Source organism: Canis lupus, chromosome 33, assembly GCF_003254725.2.
Source record: "Canis lupus dingo isolate Sandy chromosome 33, ASM325472v2, whole genome shotgun sequence".
Classification (NCBI taxonomy): domain Eukaryota; kingdom Metazoa; phylum Chordata; class Mammalia; order Carnivora; family Canidae; genus Canis; species Canis lupus.
In genome coordinates this window covers 8,076,486-8,095,733 of record NC_064275.1, presented here as the reverse complement: position 1 = coordinate 8,095,733, position 19,248 = coordinate 8,076,486, and the positions used below count along the sequence as shown (strand labels likewise).

At 39.1% G+C, this 19,248-nt stretch overlaps 1 protein-coding gene across 5 annotated transcripts in view; it reads left to right on the top strand.

Moving 5' to 3' along the window:
• Positions 1-529: 529 nt before the first annotated feature.
• SENP7 (SUMO specific peptidase 7) overlaps positions 530-19,248 on the top strand; it is a 140,788-nt gene continuing 122,069 nt past the window's right edge. For 3 of the 5 annotated variants that reach the window (XM_049105613.1, XM_049105611.1, XM_049105610.1), the window contains exons 1-2: positions 540-698; positions 14,078-14,130. In XM_049105613.1, the coding sequence (XP_048961570.1) occupies positions 659-698; positions 14,078-14,130 (93 nt within the window). In that variant the 5' untranslated portion in view covers positions 540-658. Of the gene's footprint in view, positions 699-14,077; positions 14,131-19,248 lie in introns of all 5 variants that reach the window. The other 2 variants (XM_049105609.1, XM_049105612.1) reach the window with 1 other exon arrangement.

Sequence of the window (19,248 nt, the reverse complement as noted above, 5' to 3'; positions counted from 1 at the left end):
GAATTTGAATTTTATTTATTTATTTATTCTTTTACGAATTTGAATTTTTAAATAGACCCTCCGTTACTGGGTCTTCTCCCAGCGGGCCGAGAGGATTCCCCCTCCAAATGCCCATCCAGCGGCCGCGCTAACTGATGCGCTTCGGTCCTTTTGTTGGAGTTTGAGGACAAGTATGCAGGAGAGATCGTGCATAAGGTGATACCCCAAAGGAGTATGTTGATTTCATCCTTTTATGTCGCGAGTGAGTGACACTTTCTTCTCTTTTCTCTGGGTCACCTCGAGCGAGCCCCTGGACTGCAGGAATTTCCTAGTTTCAGTTTTCCGGCTGCCCAGTCCTCAAAGTCAAGGGAGCCTCCGACGACGCGGGGCTCTAGCGATCCGCGCGACCTCACTTTCCCACAGGGGCACGGGCCGTGAGGAAGGCGCCGCCGGAAGAGCCGCTGGAGGTGACAACCCGCAGGGAAAGCTCGTCCCGGGAAGCGACTTCCGGGTGGGGCGGGAGGGGCAGCTGACTTCCGGTCTGAGCTCGGCGACGGCTCTTGCGCAAGCGCCGTTCGCACCTTCCTGGCTTCCCCCCTCCCCTCCCCCTCCCTCCCCCAGCCGAGGGGTCTTGAGGTGACAGCTACTGCGACTGCGACTCCGGCAGGCGGAGGAGAAGATGGACAAGGGGAAGGCCGGGCGGCGGCGATCTTCATCCGGTGAGAAGGGGTCAGGGGAGGCTGAGCGCGTTCTCCTGTACCTTTGGGCAGATGGGAGGCGCCGGCGGCCGGTCCGCGGCCCAGGGCTGCGAGGGCTCGCGCGGGGGCTCGGCTGGGCTCGCGCCGGCGGCGGGGGCGCGCACAATGGAGGGCCCCCGGCTCGCCCCCGCCCCGGGGTCGGCCGCCGCGGCCGAGCTGTCACCGCAGCCTGGGCCGCGCTCCCTCACGAGCCCGCGTCCGCTCTCCCTGCTGCGGCGAGCGCCTAGCGGCGGCGCGGCGGCCCGGGACCTCCCCGGCGGTGGCCGCCCGCGCCCTCCTGCCACGCCTTCCTCCCCGGCGCGGGCCAGCCCGGCGCGCGTCCAGCGCTCGCCCCACCTGCTCCCCTCTCCTGCGATTCTCGGCGTTGCGGGGTTCGGGCCGCCTCTTCTCGGGGCAGGGGGCAGCGGCGGCCGAGGGGCAGAGGCGGGGCTTGCTGCTCGGCACCCGGCCCCTCGCTCGGATCGTGGCTGCACCCCGGGCTTCGTTCTTCTCCACAGGCCCTCTTCGTGACCTTCTTCTTTTCCGAGCCTCTTGCTGCTGCTTCCACAAGTGGTTTGAAACGTCGGACAAAGGATTTGAAGCCGTGCCCCCATTGTGTTTTTATTCCCAGCGTATTTTTATTTTTGAAATTGCGTGACGGCGTAAGTGTGCTGAGTTTGGGGTACTACATCTTGGAAACAAAATGTGGAGTTAGGAGACGAGGTGGAGCTCCTCCCAGGAACAAGTTTTTGTCCAAGACTTTATCCACTAAGAGTACCTCAGGTCCTCGTGGGAAGTCCTGTGGACGAACCAGAGGAGGAGAGGGGGAGGACTCTAGTAAGCTCACGGGCTAGGACACAACCTAACACCCCGATGAATAAGTGGTTTCGTTTCATTTTCTCCTTCCTTACGGTATCGTTTGCAGAGACAGCCTTCATTCCAAATTCATTAGGAGTCTCGAGGCAGTGCATCTCAAACGTTTTTCTGCCTTATTTGCAAAGGAGAAGTGAACAGGATTTGTGTGCTATTGCTTGAAGAAGTTAAAAACCTGAATCCCCCTCCCCTTTCTAAAGATTTTATTTATTTAGTATTTATTCATGAGAGTCACAGAAGCAGAGACACAGGCAGAGGGAGAAGCAGGCTCCATGCAGGGAGCCCGATGCGGGACTCGATTCCGTGTCTCCAGGATCACGCCCTGGGCCTAAGGCAGATGCTCAACCGCTGAGCCACCCAGGTGTCCCCAGAAACCCTTTTCATAAGCAACTATTGTTATCACGTGTGTGTGTGTGTGTGTGTGTGTGTGTGTATTCGAGGGATATTCTTTGCTTTTGAAAGTAAATGTTTTACATACATATAAGTATAGGCCTCCAATAGATCAATGTTTGTTTTAATAGATATTTTTTTCTCCTCTAGGACCTTAATGTAAGATTTACATGTTAGGAAAATACACATTGTTTATCTGGTGTCTTTTATGTGCTTTCTAACGACTTTACGGATTATTGTTCTTCAGTTTAAGAGGCACAGCCTTTTTTCAATAAGTGCATTTCATCTTGGCTTAAAACATTTTTTTTTTTTGAGGTGGGGAGCATGCAAGATATTAACCTGGTCCTTCAACAAATCCCATCTCCTTTCCCTTATTACATTTAGAGTTATTTACTTATTACAGTTAACTTGATGCAAGTGGTTGTGGGAAGTAAAATTTGAAAACAAAGCTGTTGTTTCTTTAAAACCATGGATGTTTATGTTAATTAACCCCCTGGAGAAGATTTCTTTTCCCCTGATGACTTTCCTTTTGGAGCGGTCCTTTCTCAAAAATAATTGTATAAAACCCATTCTCAAATCTAAATATTACCTAGCTGTTCTCCCATATTCATCTGGTTTTAAGAGATAAATATTAATTTTTAAGAATAATTATAAATACTGTATATTTAATTTTCACATAAATTATCAAATAAAACTACCGGCCAGTTGGTTTGAAGGAATCCTGGGTTCTGTGTGAGATTTAATTTTTTTTTTTTTTTTTTTTTTTGTAATGATAGTCACAGAGAGAGAGAGAGAGGCAGAGACACAGGCAGAGGGAGAAGCAGGCTCCATGCACCAGGAGCCCGATTTGGGATTCGATCCTGGGTCTCCAGGATCGCGCCCTGGGCCAAAGGCAGGCGCCAAACCGCTGCGCCACCCAGGGATCGCCCTGTGTGAGATTTATATGCATGTATTTGTCCTTTCATTAGGAGTGGTTGCTAACTTGAACTCCTGATTGGAACTGACGTTTATGGTCATCAGGATTTCATAATTCCCAAAGAGAGGAATTTGATTAATAAAACAGGAAGAATTCTAAATTGGAAGGTGGATAGCAGTAGAAAGAAAAAACATGAAGTTTTGAAGTTTCCTCTGTGAGGCTGCACTAGGTTTCCCTAAATGGTCTTCTAAATAAGGAAGAACTGTGAAGGGTTATAAAGTGTATTGCTTAGAACTCTTAGTTATAGGTAGCAGAAACCCAATTCTGACTGGGTTAAGCTAAACACAAAACAAGAATTTATGGACTCATGTAACTGATAACTGTTTAAGAGTGAGATGGCTTCCAGCCTGGCTGTATCTGCTTTAGGCCTTGGTTGTTAGGGTTATGGTCTAGGGCCCTCTGGGTTCCCTGAGATTCTTTTGAGTCTCTGAGGCCAAACTGTTTTTGTAATAATTCTAAGATGTTGTTTGACTTTTCCTCTTATTCTCCTGCATATGTACTATATCATAAAAAATTAAATGCAGAAGCAAATGGGAGAAAACAGGTATCTTTTATTAAGCTGGACATTAAAGAGATTTGCAAATAGGTAAAATAATGCCATTCTTTTCGGTATTTTTTAAAAAATACTTTTTCCCCCATAAAATACTTTAGCCATGTTAGCATGCAAGGAATTTATTGTTTTTAAATGAATTGGCAAATATTTTAAAATTAAGAGAAACATTTAATAGGTAAAATAATCACAAAAGCTAATTACCTTACTTTTCTGGAATGTGGCAATGAATCAGGAATTAAGCACAAAACACTTCTGAGCTGTGAGAGGAGAGATTACAAAATCTGTATGCTAAAGTTCACTCATGTGAAACTTCTCAAGCTTTTTTTCAGAGTATATTGAATCTACATTTTAAAATTATTTGTAACCCCAATGAGTATGAATACCTTACTTCCAAGTTCACAGCATATCAAAAGCAGTAAATTAAATGAGACACATATTAAAAAAATATCTGACACTAGAGACTGGTCCACTGACAGTTGAATGAAATAATAATTAAATGCATCGGTCATTCAAGGGAGAATGACTATTAGAAGCCTTTAACAACACCAAAAGTATAACAGAGTCATAGATAACCACTTTTTTTTTTTAATTTTTATTTATTTATGATAGTTAGAGGCAGAGACACAGGCAGAGGGAGAAGCAGGCTCCATGCACCGGGAGCCCCATGTGGGATTCGATCCCGGGTCTCCAGGATCGCGCCCTGGGCCAAAGGCAGGCGCCAAACCGCTGCGCCACCCAGGGATCCCGATAACCGCTTTCAAATGAACCTTTGAATTAAACAGGATAGTTCAAGTGAATTTTTTTTTTTTTTTTGAAGATTTTATTTATTCATGAGAGACACAGAGAGAGAGAGAGAGGCAGAGACACGGGCAGAGGGAGAAACAGGTTCCATGCCGGAAGCCTGACACTTGATCCCAGGTTTCCAGGATCACACCTGGGCTGAAGGGTGGCGCTAAACTGCTCAGCCACTGGGGCTGCCCATTCAAGTGAATTTCAGCTTTTCAACTGATTGCTTCAGGCAATATCCTAGGAAATCTGTGTTCACTTTCATTTGAATTAAGGATACATGTTTTTTGAGTATTTTCAGTACTAAACAGTGTACTAAGAATTTTACAAGCTTTAATTTTTTCAAAAGCCCCATGATGTGGTTATTATCTCTGATTTACAGATGAGGAAACTGAGATTTAGGGAGGGTAAGCAACTGTTAACATAAGTAAGAAATAGCTGAGATTCAAATCTGGTCTTTCTGATTATAACATAATGTAATTTTAACTAATTTTACTGTCCCAGGACATTAATGAGTCTTACTTGGAAAAGATAAGTTTCCATGGAAAATAAATATGAGAACAGTAGTTATAAGAAAATTTTATTTAAGGCAGGAGTTTTAGAGCCTTTTGCTATTGTACATTGTACCTCTTCAGGAGAGTAGCTGAGCATGCAGTGTTATTCAAACCTGCTTGAATTTGAAACTTCCCTGGCCCAGTTTCATCTTGAGGGTCTAGTCCCGTGATGATACAATTTTTTTTCAGTAGGCTCAGGTGATATTTTCATATTTTACATTGCAACTGTAATGAACCATGACTGAGGTTCAAAATCAGAATCTGCAATTAATCATGATAAAATGACATTATTTGCATAGATGTTAGCTGAAGCCATTAGAATGAATGGAATTACCCACAGAAGTTACAGAGTGAGAAAAGTCTTGACTCACATATGTTTAATTTCAAAGTAGGGAGGAAGAGGCATCAGTAAGCAGATAGGCAAATTAGGAAACATAGGTTTGGAAGCAAGGGAGGAGAGTGAAAAACAATGTAGATTAGAGAGTTAAAATAGTGTGAGGGTGCTGAATTTGGCAATTAGGAGGTCACTTGTACCACTGGTTTTTGTAGGGACAAAAGCCAGATTTCAAGAGGCTGAATGAAGCAGGGAAAATGAAATGTAAAAAGATTTCTGAAACAGGATGGAGTATGAAATTAGGTAGAAAGGATTTTTTTTCTTCTTAAGACTCTAAGAGACTTAAATCAGGTTGGTAGGGAGTGGGAAAGAGGTGAGTGGAGAAGGATATTAAGTAGGAGATGATTGATGGGGTGAGGTTTCAGGAAAAATGAGAGATTGGAATCAAAAGATAGTTTCTTGAGAAATGCAGAAAGGAGGGAAGATGGATAAAGATATAGATACATTTTGAGAAGTTAAGGATATTGCATTCATGGCTTCTTTTTTTTTTTAATTTTTATTTATTTATGATAGTCACAGAGAGAGAGAGAGAGAGGCAGAGACACAAGCAGGCTCCATGCAGGGAGCCCGACGTGGGACTCGATCCCAGGTCTCCAGGATCGCACCCTGGGCCGAAGGCAGGTGCCAAACCGCTGCGCCACCCAGGGATCCCTGCATTCATGGCTTCTTAAGTGAAATAGGAAAGATCATCTTTTGAAAAAGGACTTTAAAGTGGTATTAGTAGCTCAAAATGAACGAGGTGGTCAATTAGGCATGAATAAAGGAGTTGTTAAATAAATTTGAAAGTCATTAAAACAAGTATGAGTTTTGTAGTAGTAGTAGTAGTAGTAGTTGCAGTTACTATTATATTACTTTCTTTAGCAGTGCTAACAGTCTAGCATCAAAAATTTGGGAAAAAAAGAATTTAGTTTTACTTAGGGTTAAAGGGTAGGACAATATAAAGGGGAAAAATGGGTTTAATGTTAGTGAGGAAATGAAAGGGTCAAATAACTGGGGGTTGTAAAACGAGAAGTTCACTTTTGAGAACTTGGGCAGTACAGCGGTTTTCCTTAAATCCATTCACAAATGAATGTTACCGAAATGAGGATGTGTAGAAGTTTGTTGGAGTAAATTAAGGTGAGTCCGTTGTTTTGAGTGAATTGGTTTATGGAAGCTTTAGGGCTTCAGGATGATGGTAAATTTTAGAGGTAGAGAAGAAAAATATGAATAAAGTATCAGAACTCTAGGAATGTTGGAGAGGGTATTGGGTCAATACATTGCAATCACAAATATGGGTGAAGTAATATTTCCAACTTAGGGAATTTTAAAGGAGGAATTTTGCAATAAAGAAAAAATATTGGGAGTGGTGGTGCTAGGAAGAGATTGTTAATACCTACTCCTGATTTTGTGAGAGAAAAATCTTGAAAGAGCCTTAGAAAAATAGTGTAGTCAATAAAAAGCTAGGATTCAGCTAAACAAGGGTGGAGGAAAAGTTCCAGGAAAAGATTCAGAATTTAAGAACGTTGTATTCACTCTGGAATTTAGTGGGCGAGAAAAGAGATAAAGAAGAATGTGGGTGAAGGGGTACAGTTGAATTACATAATACATGAGAGACTAGCAAGATAATAGGCTGTGGGGATTGGCATCTAGGGTGGTGAATGTGATTCTCGGGTCTGATGATGGAAGACAGAGTATTGGAAAGTAGATTAGAAAGACATGGTAACACAGGGAATGGGTTATGGATAGGACTGAGTAACTTCAAAGATCCAAATTGGAACTTTGTTATAATGTAGCTGCCTCAACACTGCTTTCCAGGTGGATAACTCTAGTAGGAGTCTTTAATAATTTTGAAGGCTGGCTAATACGGGCTGCTTTATCCTTCTGTGTATACACTTATAATGATAATTCACCTCTTGATGCATCTGGCACTGTACTGTCCTTTAATCCATTTCTGCCTATCTAAAATGTGCTCATTATCTGAAACTTCAGTGCTCAGTTCAATTGTGCCTTTCCAAGAACTATCCTAATTAACTCAAAACTTAAATCATATCTATTTCTTTTTTTTAAAATTTTTATTTATTTATGATAGTCACAGAGAGAGAGAGAGAGGCAGAGACATAGGCAGAGGGAAAAGCAGGCTCCATGCACCCGGAGCCCGACGTGGGATTCGATCCCGGGTCTCCAGGATCGCACCCTGGGCCAAAGGCAGGCGCTAAACCGCTGCGCCACCCAGGGATCCCTAGTTCTTTCTTTTTAAAAAAAATTTATTTATTCATGAGAGACATAGAGAGAGAGGCAGAGACATAGGCAGAGTTCGAAGAAGCAGGCTCCATGCAGGGAGCCCGATGTGGGACTTGATCCCGGAGCTTCAGGATCTCGCCCCGAGCCAAAGGCAGACCCCGCAAACCCCAGGCGTCCCACCCAGGCGTCCCAATCCTATCTATTTCTGAACTTCCATGGGTTTTTAGCACTTCTTACATGATGTTTATATCAGATTCTGTCATACATTCTAGCTTCCTAAATTGTTTAACCTCTGTCGTTATACTATTTACTTTGATACAAGGACTCTCTTATTAATCATATCCCTGTAGCCAACATGCCTGGTGTATACTGGTTAAGAAAACCACCTCTGGAATCAGACTAGTGATGAACCAACATAGTGACTTTGGGAAAGTTATTTGGATTCTTCAAACGTAAATTCCTCGTGTGTAAAATGGTGATAATACTGCTACTGATCTCATAAGGCTTTTATAAAGACTAAATAAAAATAATTTCTGTACTTAGCCTAGTGGCTGGCTAGCAGTGCTAATCATCATTGTCTTAAATAAATGTTTATGGAGTAAATAAGTGAATGAGTGATTTACAAGCTATTTGGGGAAAAAGTCATGTTTTTTAATTGTTTGACTCATGTATTTAGAATGAGAATAATTGAATTTTCCTTTTGTGTTTCTACTAATATACTGAGGTCTCTTAAAGAGTAATACTTCACTATAAACTATTAAAAGAATAATAATTACCATTTGTTTTGCACTAACCATTTGCCAGACATAATGCTAAATACTTTAATATAGGCTATCTCTCTTTTTTTTAAAAGATTTTATTTATTCATTAATGAGAGACACAGAGAGAGAGAGAGAGAGAGAGAATGAGAGAGAGCGCGGCAGAGACACAGGCAGAGGGAGAAGCAGGCTCCATGCAGGGAGCCCGACGTGGGACTCCATCTAGGGTCTCCAGGATCAGGCCCTGGGCTGAAGGTGGCGCTAAACCACTGAGCCACCCGGGTTGCCCAGGCTATCTCATTTTAATCTTAATTCAAAAGCTGATATTTTCCTTTTAAGAAGTCACAAGTAAGCCAGGATAGATACTTAGGTTGTCTAGCTTTAAAATCATTAACCTTAAAAAAACATTAAAGAATTTTTTTATCATTTATTTATTTATATATTATTGGAGTTCAGTTTGCCAACATAGAGCATAACACCCAGTGCTCATCCCATCAACTGCCCGCCTCAGTGCCCATCACCCAGTCACCCCAACCCCCCACCCACCTCCCTTTCCACTACCCTTTGTTCGTTTCCCAGAGTTAGGTGTCTCTCATGGTCTGTCACCCTCACTGATATTTCCCACTCATTTTCTCTCCTTTCCCCTTTATTCCCTTTCACTATTTTTTATATTCCCCAAATAAATGAGACCATATAATGTTTGTCCTTCTCTGATTGACTTATTTCACTCAGCATAATACCCTCCAGTTCCATCCACGTTGAAGCAAATGGTGGGTATTTGTCGTTTCTAATGGCTGAGTAATATTCATTGTATATATGGACCACATCTTTATCCATTCATCTTTCGGTGGACACCCAGGCTCCTTCCACAGTTTGGCTATTGCGGACATTGCTGCTATAAACATCGGGGTGCAGGTGTCCTGGCATTTCACCGCATCTGTATCTTTGGGGTAAATCCCCAGCAGTGCAATTGCTGGGTCGTAGGGCAGTTCTATTTTTAACTCTTTGAGGAACCTCCACATAGTTTTCCAGAGTGGCTGCACCAGTTCCCATTCCCACCAACAGTGCAAGAGGGTTCCCCTTTCTCCGCATCCTCTCCAACATTTGTTGTTTCCTGCCTTGTTAATTTGCCCCATTCTCACTGGTGTGAGATGGGATCTCATTGTGGTTTTGATTTATATTTTCCTGATGGCAAGGGTAGCGGAGCATTTTCTCATGTGCATGTTGGCCATGTCTATGTCTTCCTCTGTGAGATTTCTGTTCATGTCTTTTGCCCATTTCATGATTGTATTGTTTCTTTGCTGTTGAGTTTAATAAGTTCTTTATAGATCTTGGATACTAGCCCTTTATCTGATAGGTCATTTGCAAATATCTTTTCCCATTCTGTAGGTTGTCTTTTTAGTTTTATTGACTGTTTCTTTTGCTGTGCAGAAGCTTTTTATCTTGATTAAGCTGGTTCAACACTTGTAAAGCAATCAATGTGATAGCTCATATCAACAAGAGAAAATTCAAGAACCATATGATCCTCTCAATAGATGCAGAGAAAGCATTTGACAAAATATAGCATCCATTCCGGATCAGAACTCTTCCGAGAGTAGGGATAGAAGGAACATTCCTCAGCATCTTAAAAGCTATCTGCGAAAAGCCCACAGCAAATATCATTCTCAATGGGGAAACACTGGGAGCCTTTCCCCTAAGATCAGGAACATGATAGGGATGTCCACTCTCACCACTGCTATTCAACATAGCACTAGAAATCCTAGCCTCAGCAATCAGGCTACAAAAAGAAATTAAAGGCATTCAGATTGGCAAAGAAGTCAAACTCTCCCTCTTTGCAGATGACATGGTACTGTACATAGAAGACCCAAGACTCCACCCTAAGATTGCTAGAACTCATACAGCAATTCGGCAGTGTGGCAGGATACAAAATCACTGCCCAGAAATCAGTGCCATTTCTATACGCTAACAGTAAGACTGAAGAAAGAGAAATGAAGGAGTCAATCCCATTTACAATTGTACCCAAAAGCATAAGATACCTAGGAATAAACCTAACCAAAAGGTAAAGGATCTATACTTTAAAAACTACAGAACACTTCTGAAAGAACTGAGGAAGACACAAAGAGATGGAAAAATATTCCATGCTCATGGATTGGAAGAATTAACATTGTGAAAATGTCAATGCTACCCAGGGCAATGTAAACATTTAATGCAGTCCCTCTCAAAATACCATGGACTTTCTTCAGAGAGTTGTAACAAATCATCTTAAGATTTGTGTGGAATCAGAAAAGACCCCGAATAGCCAGGGGAATATTAAAAAAGAAAACCAGACCTGGGGGCATCACAGTGCCAGATTTCAGGTTGTACTACAAAGCTGTGATCATCAAGACAGTGTGGTACTGGCTTTAATACAGACACATAGATCAATGGAACAGAATAGAGAATCCAGAAATGGGCCCTCAAATCTACGGTCAACTAATATTCGACAAAGCAGGAAAGACTATCCACTGGAAAAGGACAGTCTCTTCAATAAATGGTGCTGGGAAAATTGGACAGCCACATGCAGAGTAATGAAACTAGACCACTCTCTTACACCATACACAAAGATAAACTCAAAATGGATGAAAGATCTAAATGTGAGACAAGAATCCATCAAAATCCTAGAGGAGAACACAGGCAACACCCTTTTTGAACTTGGCCACAGCAACTTCTTGCAAGATACATCTACGAAGGCAAGGGAAACAAAAGCAAAAATGAAATATTGAGGGATCCCTGGGTAGCGCAGCGGTTTGGCGCCTGGCTTTGGCCCAGGGCGCGATCCTGGAGACTCGGGATCGAATCCCACATCGGGCTCCCGGTGCATGGAGCCTGCTTCTCCCTCTGCCTGTGTCTCTGCCTCTCTCTCTCTCTGTGTGATTATCATAAATAAAAAAAAAAAAATTAAAAAAAAATTAAAAAAAAAAAGAAATATTGGGACTTAAAATCATTAACTTTTGAGCACCACACTATACCAGATACTCACAGGAAGAGGCACATCATATATTTATTTAAATGCCCCAGAACCAACCTAGTATAAGATGGAATAGCTTAATTATAAAAACCCCTAAGTTTTTGGGAAGTCACAAGAATATTAATTTATTTTTATATTGTTTTTAAAAAGATTTCATTTATTCATTTGAGAGAGATACAGATAGGGAGAGAGCAAGGAAGAGAAAAAGCAAGCATGAGCAGGGGAGAGGGGTAAAGGCAGGGGCAAGGGCAGGGGCAGGGGCAGACGCAGACTACGCGCTGAGCCAGGAGCAGACTTGGAGCTGGATCCAGGACCTGGAGATCATGACCTGAGCTAAAGGCAGATGTTAACCATCTGAGCCACCCAGGCACTCCAAGAATATTAATTTGCTGTAATTAAACATGCTGTAAAACAGGGTAAATGCACTTTTAACTCATGAGTTTGGAAATATTGATATATAAATTACAATTTAGGCAACTGATACTCCTTTTTAAAACTTGCATATTTTATTAAATTTGAAATACACTAGAAGGTGAATATAAGGCAAAGACTTTCTAGTATTTATTTAAATTTTTAAATTTTTGGTAGTCTAAGGAATGCTATTTTATTGAAAATTGTTTAAAGTTATCAAAAGCTTAGTGTAGAGGTTATATAATTTTTATATCAATGTTTGCTTCAGGAATTGCATATACAGGCATGTCTTGTTTTATTGTGCTTTGCTTTATTATGTTTGCAGGTAATGTGTTTTTTACAAATTGAAACTTTGTGGCACAATTTTCCGACAGCATTTGCTTGCTTCATGTCACCTTGTCATATTTTGGTCGTTTTTGTAATATTTCAGACTTTTGCTATTATGTTTGTTATGGTTATTTGTGATCAGTGATCTTTGATGTTACCTCTGTAAATTGTTTTAGGATGCCACAAACCACACCCATGTAAGTCACCAAACTTAATAAATATGTGTGTTCTGATTTCTCTACTGACTGGCTGTTCCCTATCTCTCTTCTTCTCCAGCATCCCTATTTCCCTGAGACATGCTGAAAGGTCAAATGATGGTTAGCATTTTTTAGCAATTAGGCATTTTTAATTAAGGGGTGTGTATGTGTGTATATATATATTATATACATTATTTATACATTATATATTATATATATGTATACCCATATATATATGGGTATTTTAGACACAGTGCTGTTACAGACTTAATGGACTGCAGTAGAGTGTAAACCTAACTTTTATAGGCACTAGGAAACCAAAAAATTCACTTGACTCATTTTATTGTGATAATTACTTTATTGTGGTATCTCCGAGGTATACCTTTAGTGAAATTACTGCTATGTATTATGAACTTAGAGAAATTATTTCAGCTATGTAGATTTTTGAATAAGGTATAGTCCATTTGTTATAATTGTTATTTTTAAAGCTTTTTTTATTTTTAAGTTGAAATATTACAGGATTGTACACATATCTTTAGTATAGTTTTATGACTTTTTGTACTTGTATAAAGATACTCTTGTGTAACAATCACCTAAATCAAGATAGAGAATGTTTCTAGCATCTCAGAAGGCTTCCTTATATCCTATTCTAGTCAGTATTCTTTCTCTCCTCAGGTACTCCCATTTCAAGGCTTTTTCCCATTTGAAGATTGGATTATCTTGCCTTTGCTTTGTAGTTCTTTATATATTCTTGTATGAGTCCTTTGACAGATGTATGTACTATATAGTGTTATTAGCTGTCACCATTGCTGTACATAATCTTCGAGTCTGTGGCTTGCCTTCTTACTCTCTTTATGATGAAGTTTGATGAATTTTAATGAAGTTGAGTTTATTAATCTTCTCCTTTATGGTTAGAATTAATTGTGTCTTGTTTGAGAGATTTTTGCCTATCCTAAGGTCGTGAAGTTACTCCCCTCCTTTTTATTCTAGAAGCTTTATTTGTTTTATCTTTGACATTTGAATCTGTGACCCATTTAAAATTAACTTTTGTTTATAGCATGAGGTAGAGGTCAAGGTTTATTTACCCTTTTTGGTTATCGGATTGCTTCACCATTACTTACTGTAAGATCATCTCTTTCTTACCTAATTGTAGTGATATGTTTTTATAAATAAGTGACTACATATGTGTGGGTTTCTGCTATTAATTCTTATTATGAAATCTGTGATATATTCCAGTAAACTGTAAGTTCCTAAAAAGCTTAGACTGTTTAACTTGCTAATTATTACTACACTATCCCCACTGCCTAACATGCCAGGCACGTGATAGACATTCAGTAAATATTTGTTGAATGAATGAAGGAATCGTAAAGGAAAAGTCCACAGGAAGTCTGAAAAATGTTGATGAGGAGACAGTTTTAATTGTTCCTAGTTGTAGAGATGCCTAAATAAATAGTACAACTAGAAGTGTTTTTGTAGAATATTCCAAACATACCTCTCATCTTTTGCTTCACTGCTACCCCCTTCAAACTCCCCAATTATAAAAATTTATCTTGTCATATGGCTCAACCAGCATTTATTGAACATCTATTGGACTTTTTTTTTTTTTTTGATCTATTGGACTTTTACCAGAGAGGATCTTTAGTTGTTAGAGCCAAGTTTTCTTCTTTTTCTATTGTCATCATACATTATTTAATGAAGATATTTTGTGAGAATTTGCTACTCTTCTGATTATTTTTTTTCTTCTGATTATTTTTTGATCTTTATGTTTAGTCCATTAGATTCTATAAAATGTATCAGTGTAAATTCAAACTCTATGAAGTTAATTTAAAACAAAGGATGGCTGTAAAGGATTTATTTTATTACATTGTTTATTTCATTTAGATGTTAAATGATAATTTTTACCGTGTCTTTGTAGAAATTGTCACAGAAGGAAAAAGAAAAAAGTCTTCATCTTCTGAACTACATAAGGTATGCATTAGTTTTGCTTTTAATTTGTTCATTATCTTTCGAGTTACCAATATTAAAAGTATTTTGCCATTTGTCTTTTTGATAAAAATTTAAAGAAAATATAAAACCTTAACTGATCAGTGTTTTTGCAGGGAATGGTGTATCCTAATTAATTCAAAGGTTAACCAATAAAGAACACTTTCTGGGACCTGCCTTGTTTAAATCATTGTAAGATGTAGCCATATACTTTCTAGGCCTTATTTTACATTTTATTTAAAACATAACCCAGCATTGCTTCCATTATTGAGTATATTAGCATCTCTCACATTCATTCACTGTGATACTGTAGCTATAGAAAAGTTGTGCTCAAAAAAAAAAAAAGTTGTGCTCAAGTCATGTGCTGAAAATTACTATTTGAAATATTTCCTATTAAACTTTCTTTTCTTTTCTCTTTTCTTTTCTTTTCTTTCTTTCCTTTCCTTTCCTTTCCTTTCCTTTCCTTTCCTTTCCTTTCCTTTCCTTTCCTTTCCTTTCCTTTCCTTTCCTTTCCTTTCCTTTCCTTTCCTCTTCTCTCTTCTCTCTTCTCTCTTCTCTTCTCTTCTCTTCTCTTCTCTTCTCTTCTCTTCTCTTCTCTTCTCTTCTCTTTTCTTTTCTTTTCTTTTCTTTTCTTTTCTTTTCTTTTCTTTTCTTTCTTTTCTTTTTTCTTCTGGGTAATCCAAGAGTAGCAAAAAGCCAAGATAAGTTTCTGCCTATGTAGGAAGTGTTTCAAAATTTTAATTTCTTGTTAGGAGATAATCTTTTTTTCCTTAAGAATTTTGTGATTTTTTAAAAATTTTTATTTATTTATGATAGTCACACAGGGAGAGAGAGAGAGAGAGGCAGAGACATAGGCAGAGGGAGAAGCAGGCTCCATGCACCGGGAACCTGACGTGGGATTCGATCTTGGGTCTCCAGGATCACGCCCTGGGCCAAAGGCAGGCGCCAAACCGCTGCGCCACCCAGGGATCCCAAATTTTGTGATTTAAACACAATAGTACCCTGATATACATTATAATAATTTGTTAGATGCTTTTTTGGGAAGCATTCCAAATTATGCACAGAAGACTTTTCATTTGGCATAGGAAACTTTAGTTTGGTACATTTCATGGAACACAGATAGAGAAGAAATCATAAAGAGGGCTGTGAGAGGGAATCAAGAGCACACAGACAAGACCAAAGAGAAAACATGGCTTTAGGTACTCTTCTTCCTTGGTTTACTTGACATTTGTGGGGATGGTTTCTTTTAAAATTCTGCATTTGGCGCAAGTGTCATAAATGAGGGGGATAAAAATAAAGTCTTAACATTTTACCATACTCAGTTTTAACTACCTCTGTATTGACAACTACTTCTTTTGTGTTTAATACCCTCCAGTGAAGTGAAATGCTCTATTTTAGGCTGCTGCTGCTGTTTTGCTTTTTTTTTTTTTTTTAAAGATTTTGTTTACTTATTCATGAGAGACAGAGAGAGAAAGAGAGAAAGGCAGAGACACAGACAGAGGGAGAAGCAGGCTCCATGCAGGGAGCCCGATGTGGGACTTGATCCTGGGTCTCCAGAATCACACCCTGGGCCAAAGGCAGGCACTAAACCGCTGAGCCACCCAGGGATCCCCATAGGCTGCTGCTTCTTGTAGTTGAATGGCCACTATTAGAGATTCTTTTTTTTTTTTTTTTTCCCCCCGCCTCCCCTGGAGATTCTTAATATTAAGTAAATTTCTCTCTTATTTTTAGATGTATGACAGCATTCTTTTAAAACCTTTTATTTTCAAGTAACTTTAGGTTTACAGAAGATTTACAGAAATAGTATAGAGTTCACATCTACTCTTCACCTAGTTCCCCTAGTGCAATGACCAAAATTTAAGAAATTAACATTGGTACAATACTTCAAACTACAGATATTATTTGGATTCCTTCAGATTTTTTTTTTTTAAACTAATGTCATTGGGGATCCCTGGGTGGCTCAGAGGTTTAGCGCCTGCCTTTGGCCCAATCCTGGAGTCTCGGGATCGAGTCCCATGTCGGGCTCCTGGCACGGAGCCTGCCTCTCCCTCTGCCTGTTGTCTCTGCCTCTCTCTCTCTGTGTCTATCATAAATAAATAAATAAATCTTAAAAAAAAAAAAAAAACTAATGTCATTTTTAAATCCCAGGATCTCACATTGCATTTAGGTGTCATATCTCCTTAATTTCCTTTATTCTATGACAGTTCTTCCATCTTTATTCTTTCATGATCATGACATATTTAGAGTACTATGATTTTGTCAGTATTTTGTTGAATATTTCTCAGTTTGGGTTAGTCTCATGTTTCTTTCTTTTTTTTTTCTTTTTTAAAAGATTTTATTTTTAAGTAATCTCTATACCCAACATGGGGCTTAAACTCACAGCCCCAAGATCAAGAGTCACATGTTGAGCCAGGAGGTGCTTCTGTCTCAGGTTTTTTATGATTAGACTAAAGTAATGGCTTTTTGGGAAGAATATCACGTGATATGCCTTTCTTAGTGTATCCTGTCAGGGGTACACAGTAATGATGTGTCTTATTACTGGTGATGTCAATCTTGACTGCCTACTTAAAATAGTTCATTTTGTAATAAATATCTTGGGAGAAATATTTTTTGAATCTATGCAAATATACTGTTTCTTACAAAATTAGCACACTAAATTGTTAGTAGTTTATTTTTTATTTATTTATTTTTTAAAGATTTTATTTATTTATAAGAGACATACAGAGAGAGAGAGACACAGGCAGAGGGAGAAGCAGGCTCCATGCAGGGAGCCTGATGTGGGACTCGATCCAGGGACCCCCGGATCACGCCCTGGGCTGAAGGCAGCGCTAAACCGCTGAGCCACCAGAGCTGCCCTGTTAGTAGTTTATATTACTGCTTTTTCTTTCAAGGCAGCTAGGGAAATACTGAAAGGATTAGAGTTTGATGGATATAGGGATGAGACACTGCTACATTTTGAGTTTAAAGTATTTCAAAAATATTCCTAAAGCAGTATCAGTTTGTTGTAGAGAAATTAGAAAATTGAGTTGAGGAAAAACGAGACCACCCAGACAGAACAAAGATTAATGCTTGGATGTATATTTTTCTGTTTTTCCATCTGTATATCCATGTATAACAAACATATTTAAATATTGAAAAATAGAAAACCACAGAATACTGTTTTATAATTTGCTTTTTCTATTTAACTTTATATTATGACATCATTTTCTGAAATCAAATTTAAAAAGCATCGCTGAGTAGATATTTACTGAGTACTCAACATGTATTGGACGCTATACTAGGTATAAGTACCAGGGAAACAGTGGCAGACATTTTTAATGACTACAATGTATTCAGTTATGTGTGTGTATGACAGTTAATTTAACCAATATCTTCTCTTTTTTTATAAAGATTATTTATTTATTTATTTATTCATGAGAGACACAGAGACAGAGAGAGGCAGAGACACAGGCAGAGGGAGAAGCAGGCCCCACGCAGGGAGCCCGACATGGGACTCAATCCCGGGTCTCCAGGATCACGCCCTGGGCTGAAGGCGTCGCTAAACCACTGAACCACCTGGGCTGCCCCAATTTAATCAATATCTTATGATATTTTTGAGTTTTGGTTTTTTTTCTTAAGTAAACTCTGTGTCTAATGTGGGGTTCGAACTCATGACTCTGAGATCAAGAGTCACATGCTCTAGTGACTGAACCAGCCCGGCACCCCTTGAGTTGTTTTTAATCCTTGTAGCTAAATCTTGGGAATATAATTATCTACTGCATTATTCCTGGCCTTTTGATAGGAGCTGAATATATGTTAATTCCAAGACTGATCTCTTAATAGAGGTGAATACTTTGAATTCTGCTAATGGGGAGATACATAGTTTTTGAATTTATACATGAAGAAGTTGCTACTCTATTCTGAATATTGAAAAAATATGACTTTTATTCTTCTTTGTAAGTCATGGTCATTCCTTTGGGCAGACTTCTGATTTTCCTTAAATAATAGCTTTGTATTGGGATCCCTGGGTGGCGCAGCGGTTTGGCGCCTGCCTTTGGCCCAGGGCGCGATCCTGGAGACCCGGGATCGATTCCCACATCGGGCTCCCGGTGCATGGAGCCTGCTTCTCCCTCTGCCTGTGTCTCTGCCTCTCTCTCTCTCTGTGACTATCATAAATAAATAAAAAAATTAAAAAAAAAATATTTAAAAAAAAATAATAGCTTTGTATTGATGCAGTATCTAACAAGTAATTAAGAGTCTGAGGTTTTCTATTATGAACATGGCAGAAGTCATTTCTGCCTAAACAATTTAAAGAGCATGTTAGTATATCTAACTTGTCTGGATTCCAGCATTCCCCACGCCCCTAGATTATCTGCTTTCGATAGCATTCTCTTTTTGAAGGCTATACTATAATGAATTAGGTACAAAGTGAATCTAAAAGTAGCTGCATGACTTGGTCGGTTGAAGGGCTTGTTTAGTATTACATTTGAATATTAGGAAATAAATATTCTTGAGCTTGTTGTTTTGGAAGTTATTAGAGTTCTGATGATGTTTTTAAAGTATAACTTGAAGGGGATTTAGAACCAACCCATTTTTGCCTTAAAAGGTTAAACTTGACTCTATTTGAAGACTGTTGAAAATACTTGAGAGTATTAGGAATCCATTCTGATTCTTGTAAATGGAGTTATAATATAGGCTTTGCAGAATCGTGAATAGCTTAGAAACTTTGTTGATTGTACGCAACTGAGACCATGATTACAATTTGTCTAAGAATAGGTCAGATTGTGGCAAAAAGGCTTACATTATTTTTTTTAAATCAGTTAATCATTAAGAAAAAAGAGTGCAGAAAAAAATTGACAGTAGTTAATTGTACTTGAAGTCTGCTTGTCCTATACTCATATATAATATTACAGTGAGAGATTTAAATCTGTAATTTATTAATCAGGAAGCTACAGGAGAGGTTTTTCTGGAGGTTTAATTGTTAATATTTTTCCCCTTGCTTTTAATAATTGCATTATATTTCTATTAAATAAAATAAAACATTTGGAGACTAGGAAAACACAAAAATGAAAATAAAAATCACCTCTTATCTCCCTAGAGGTAATCACTGTTAAATAACATTTT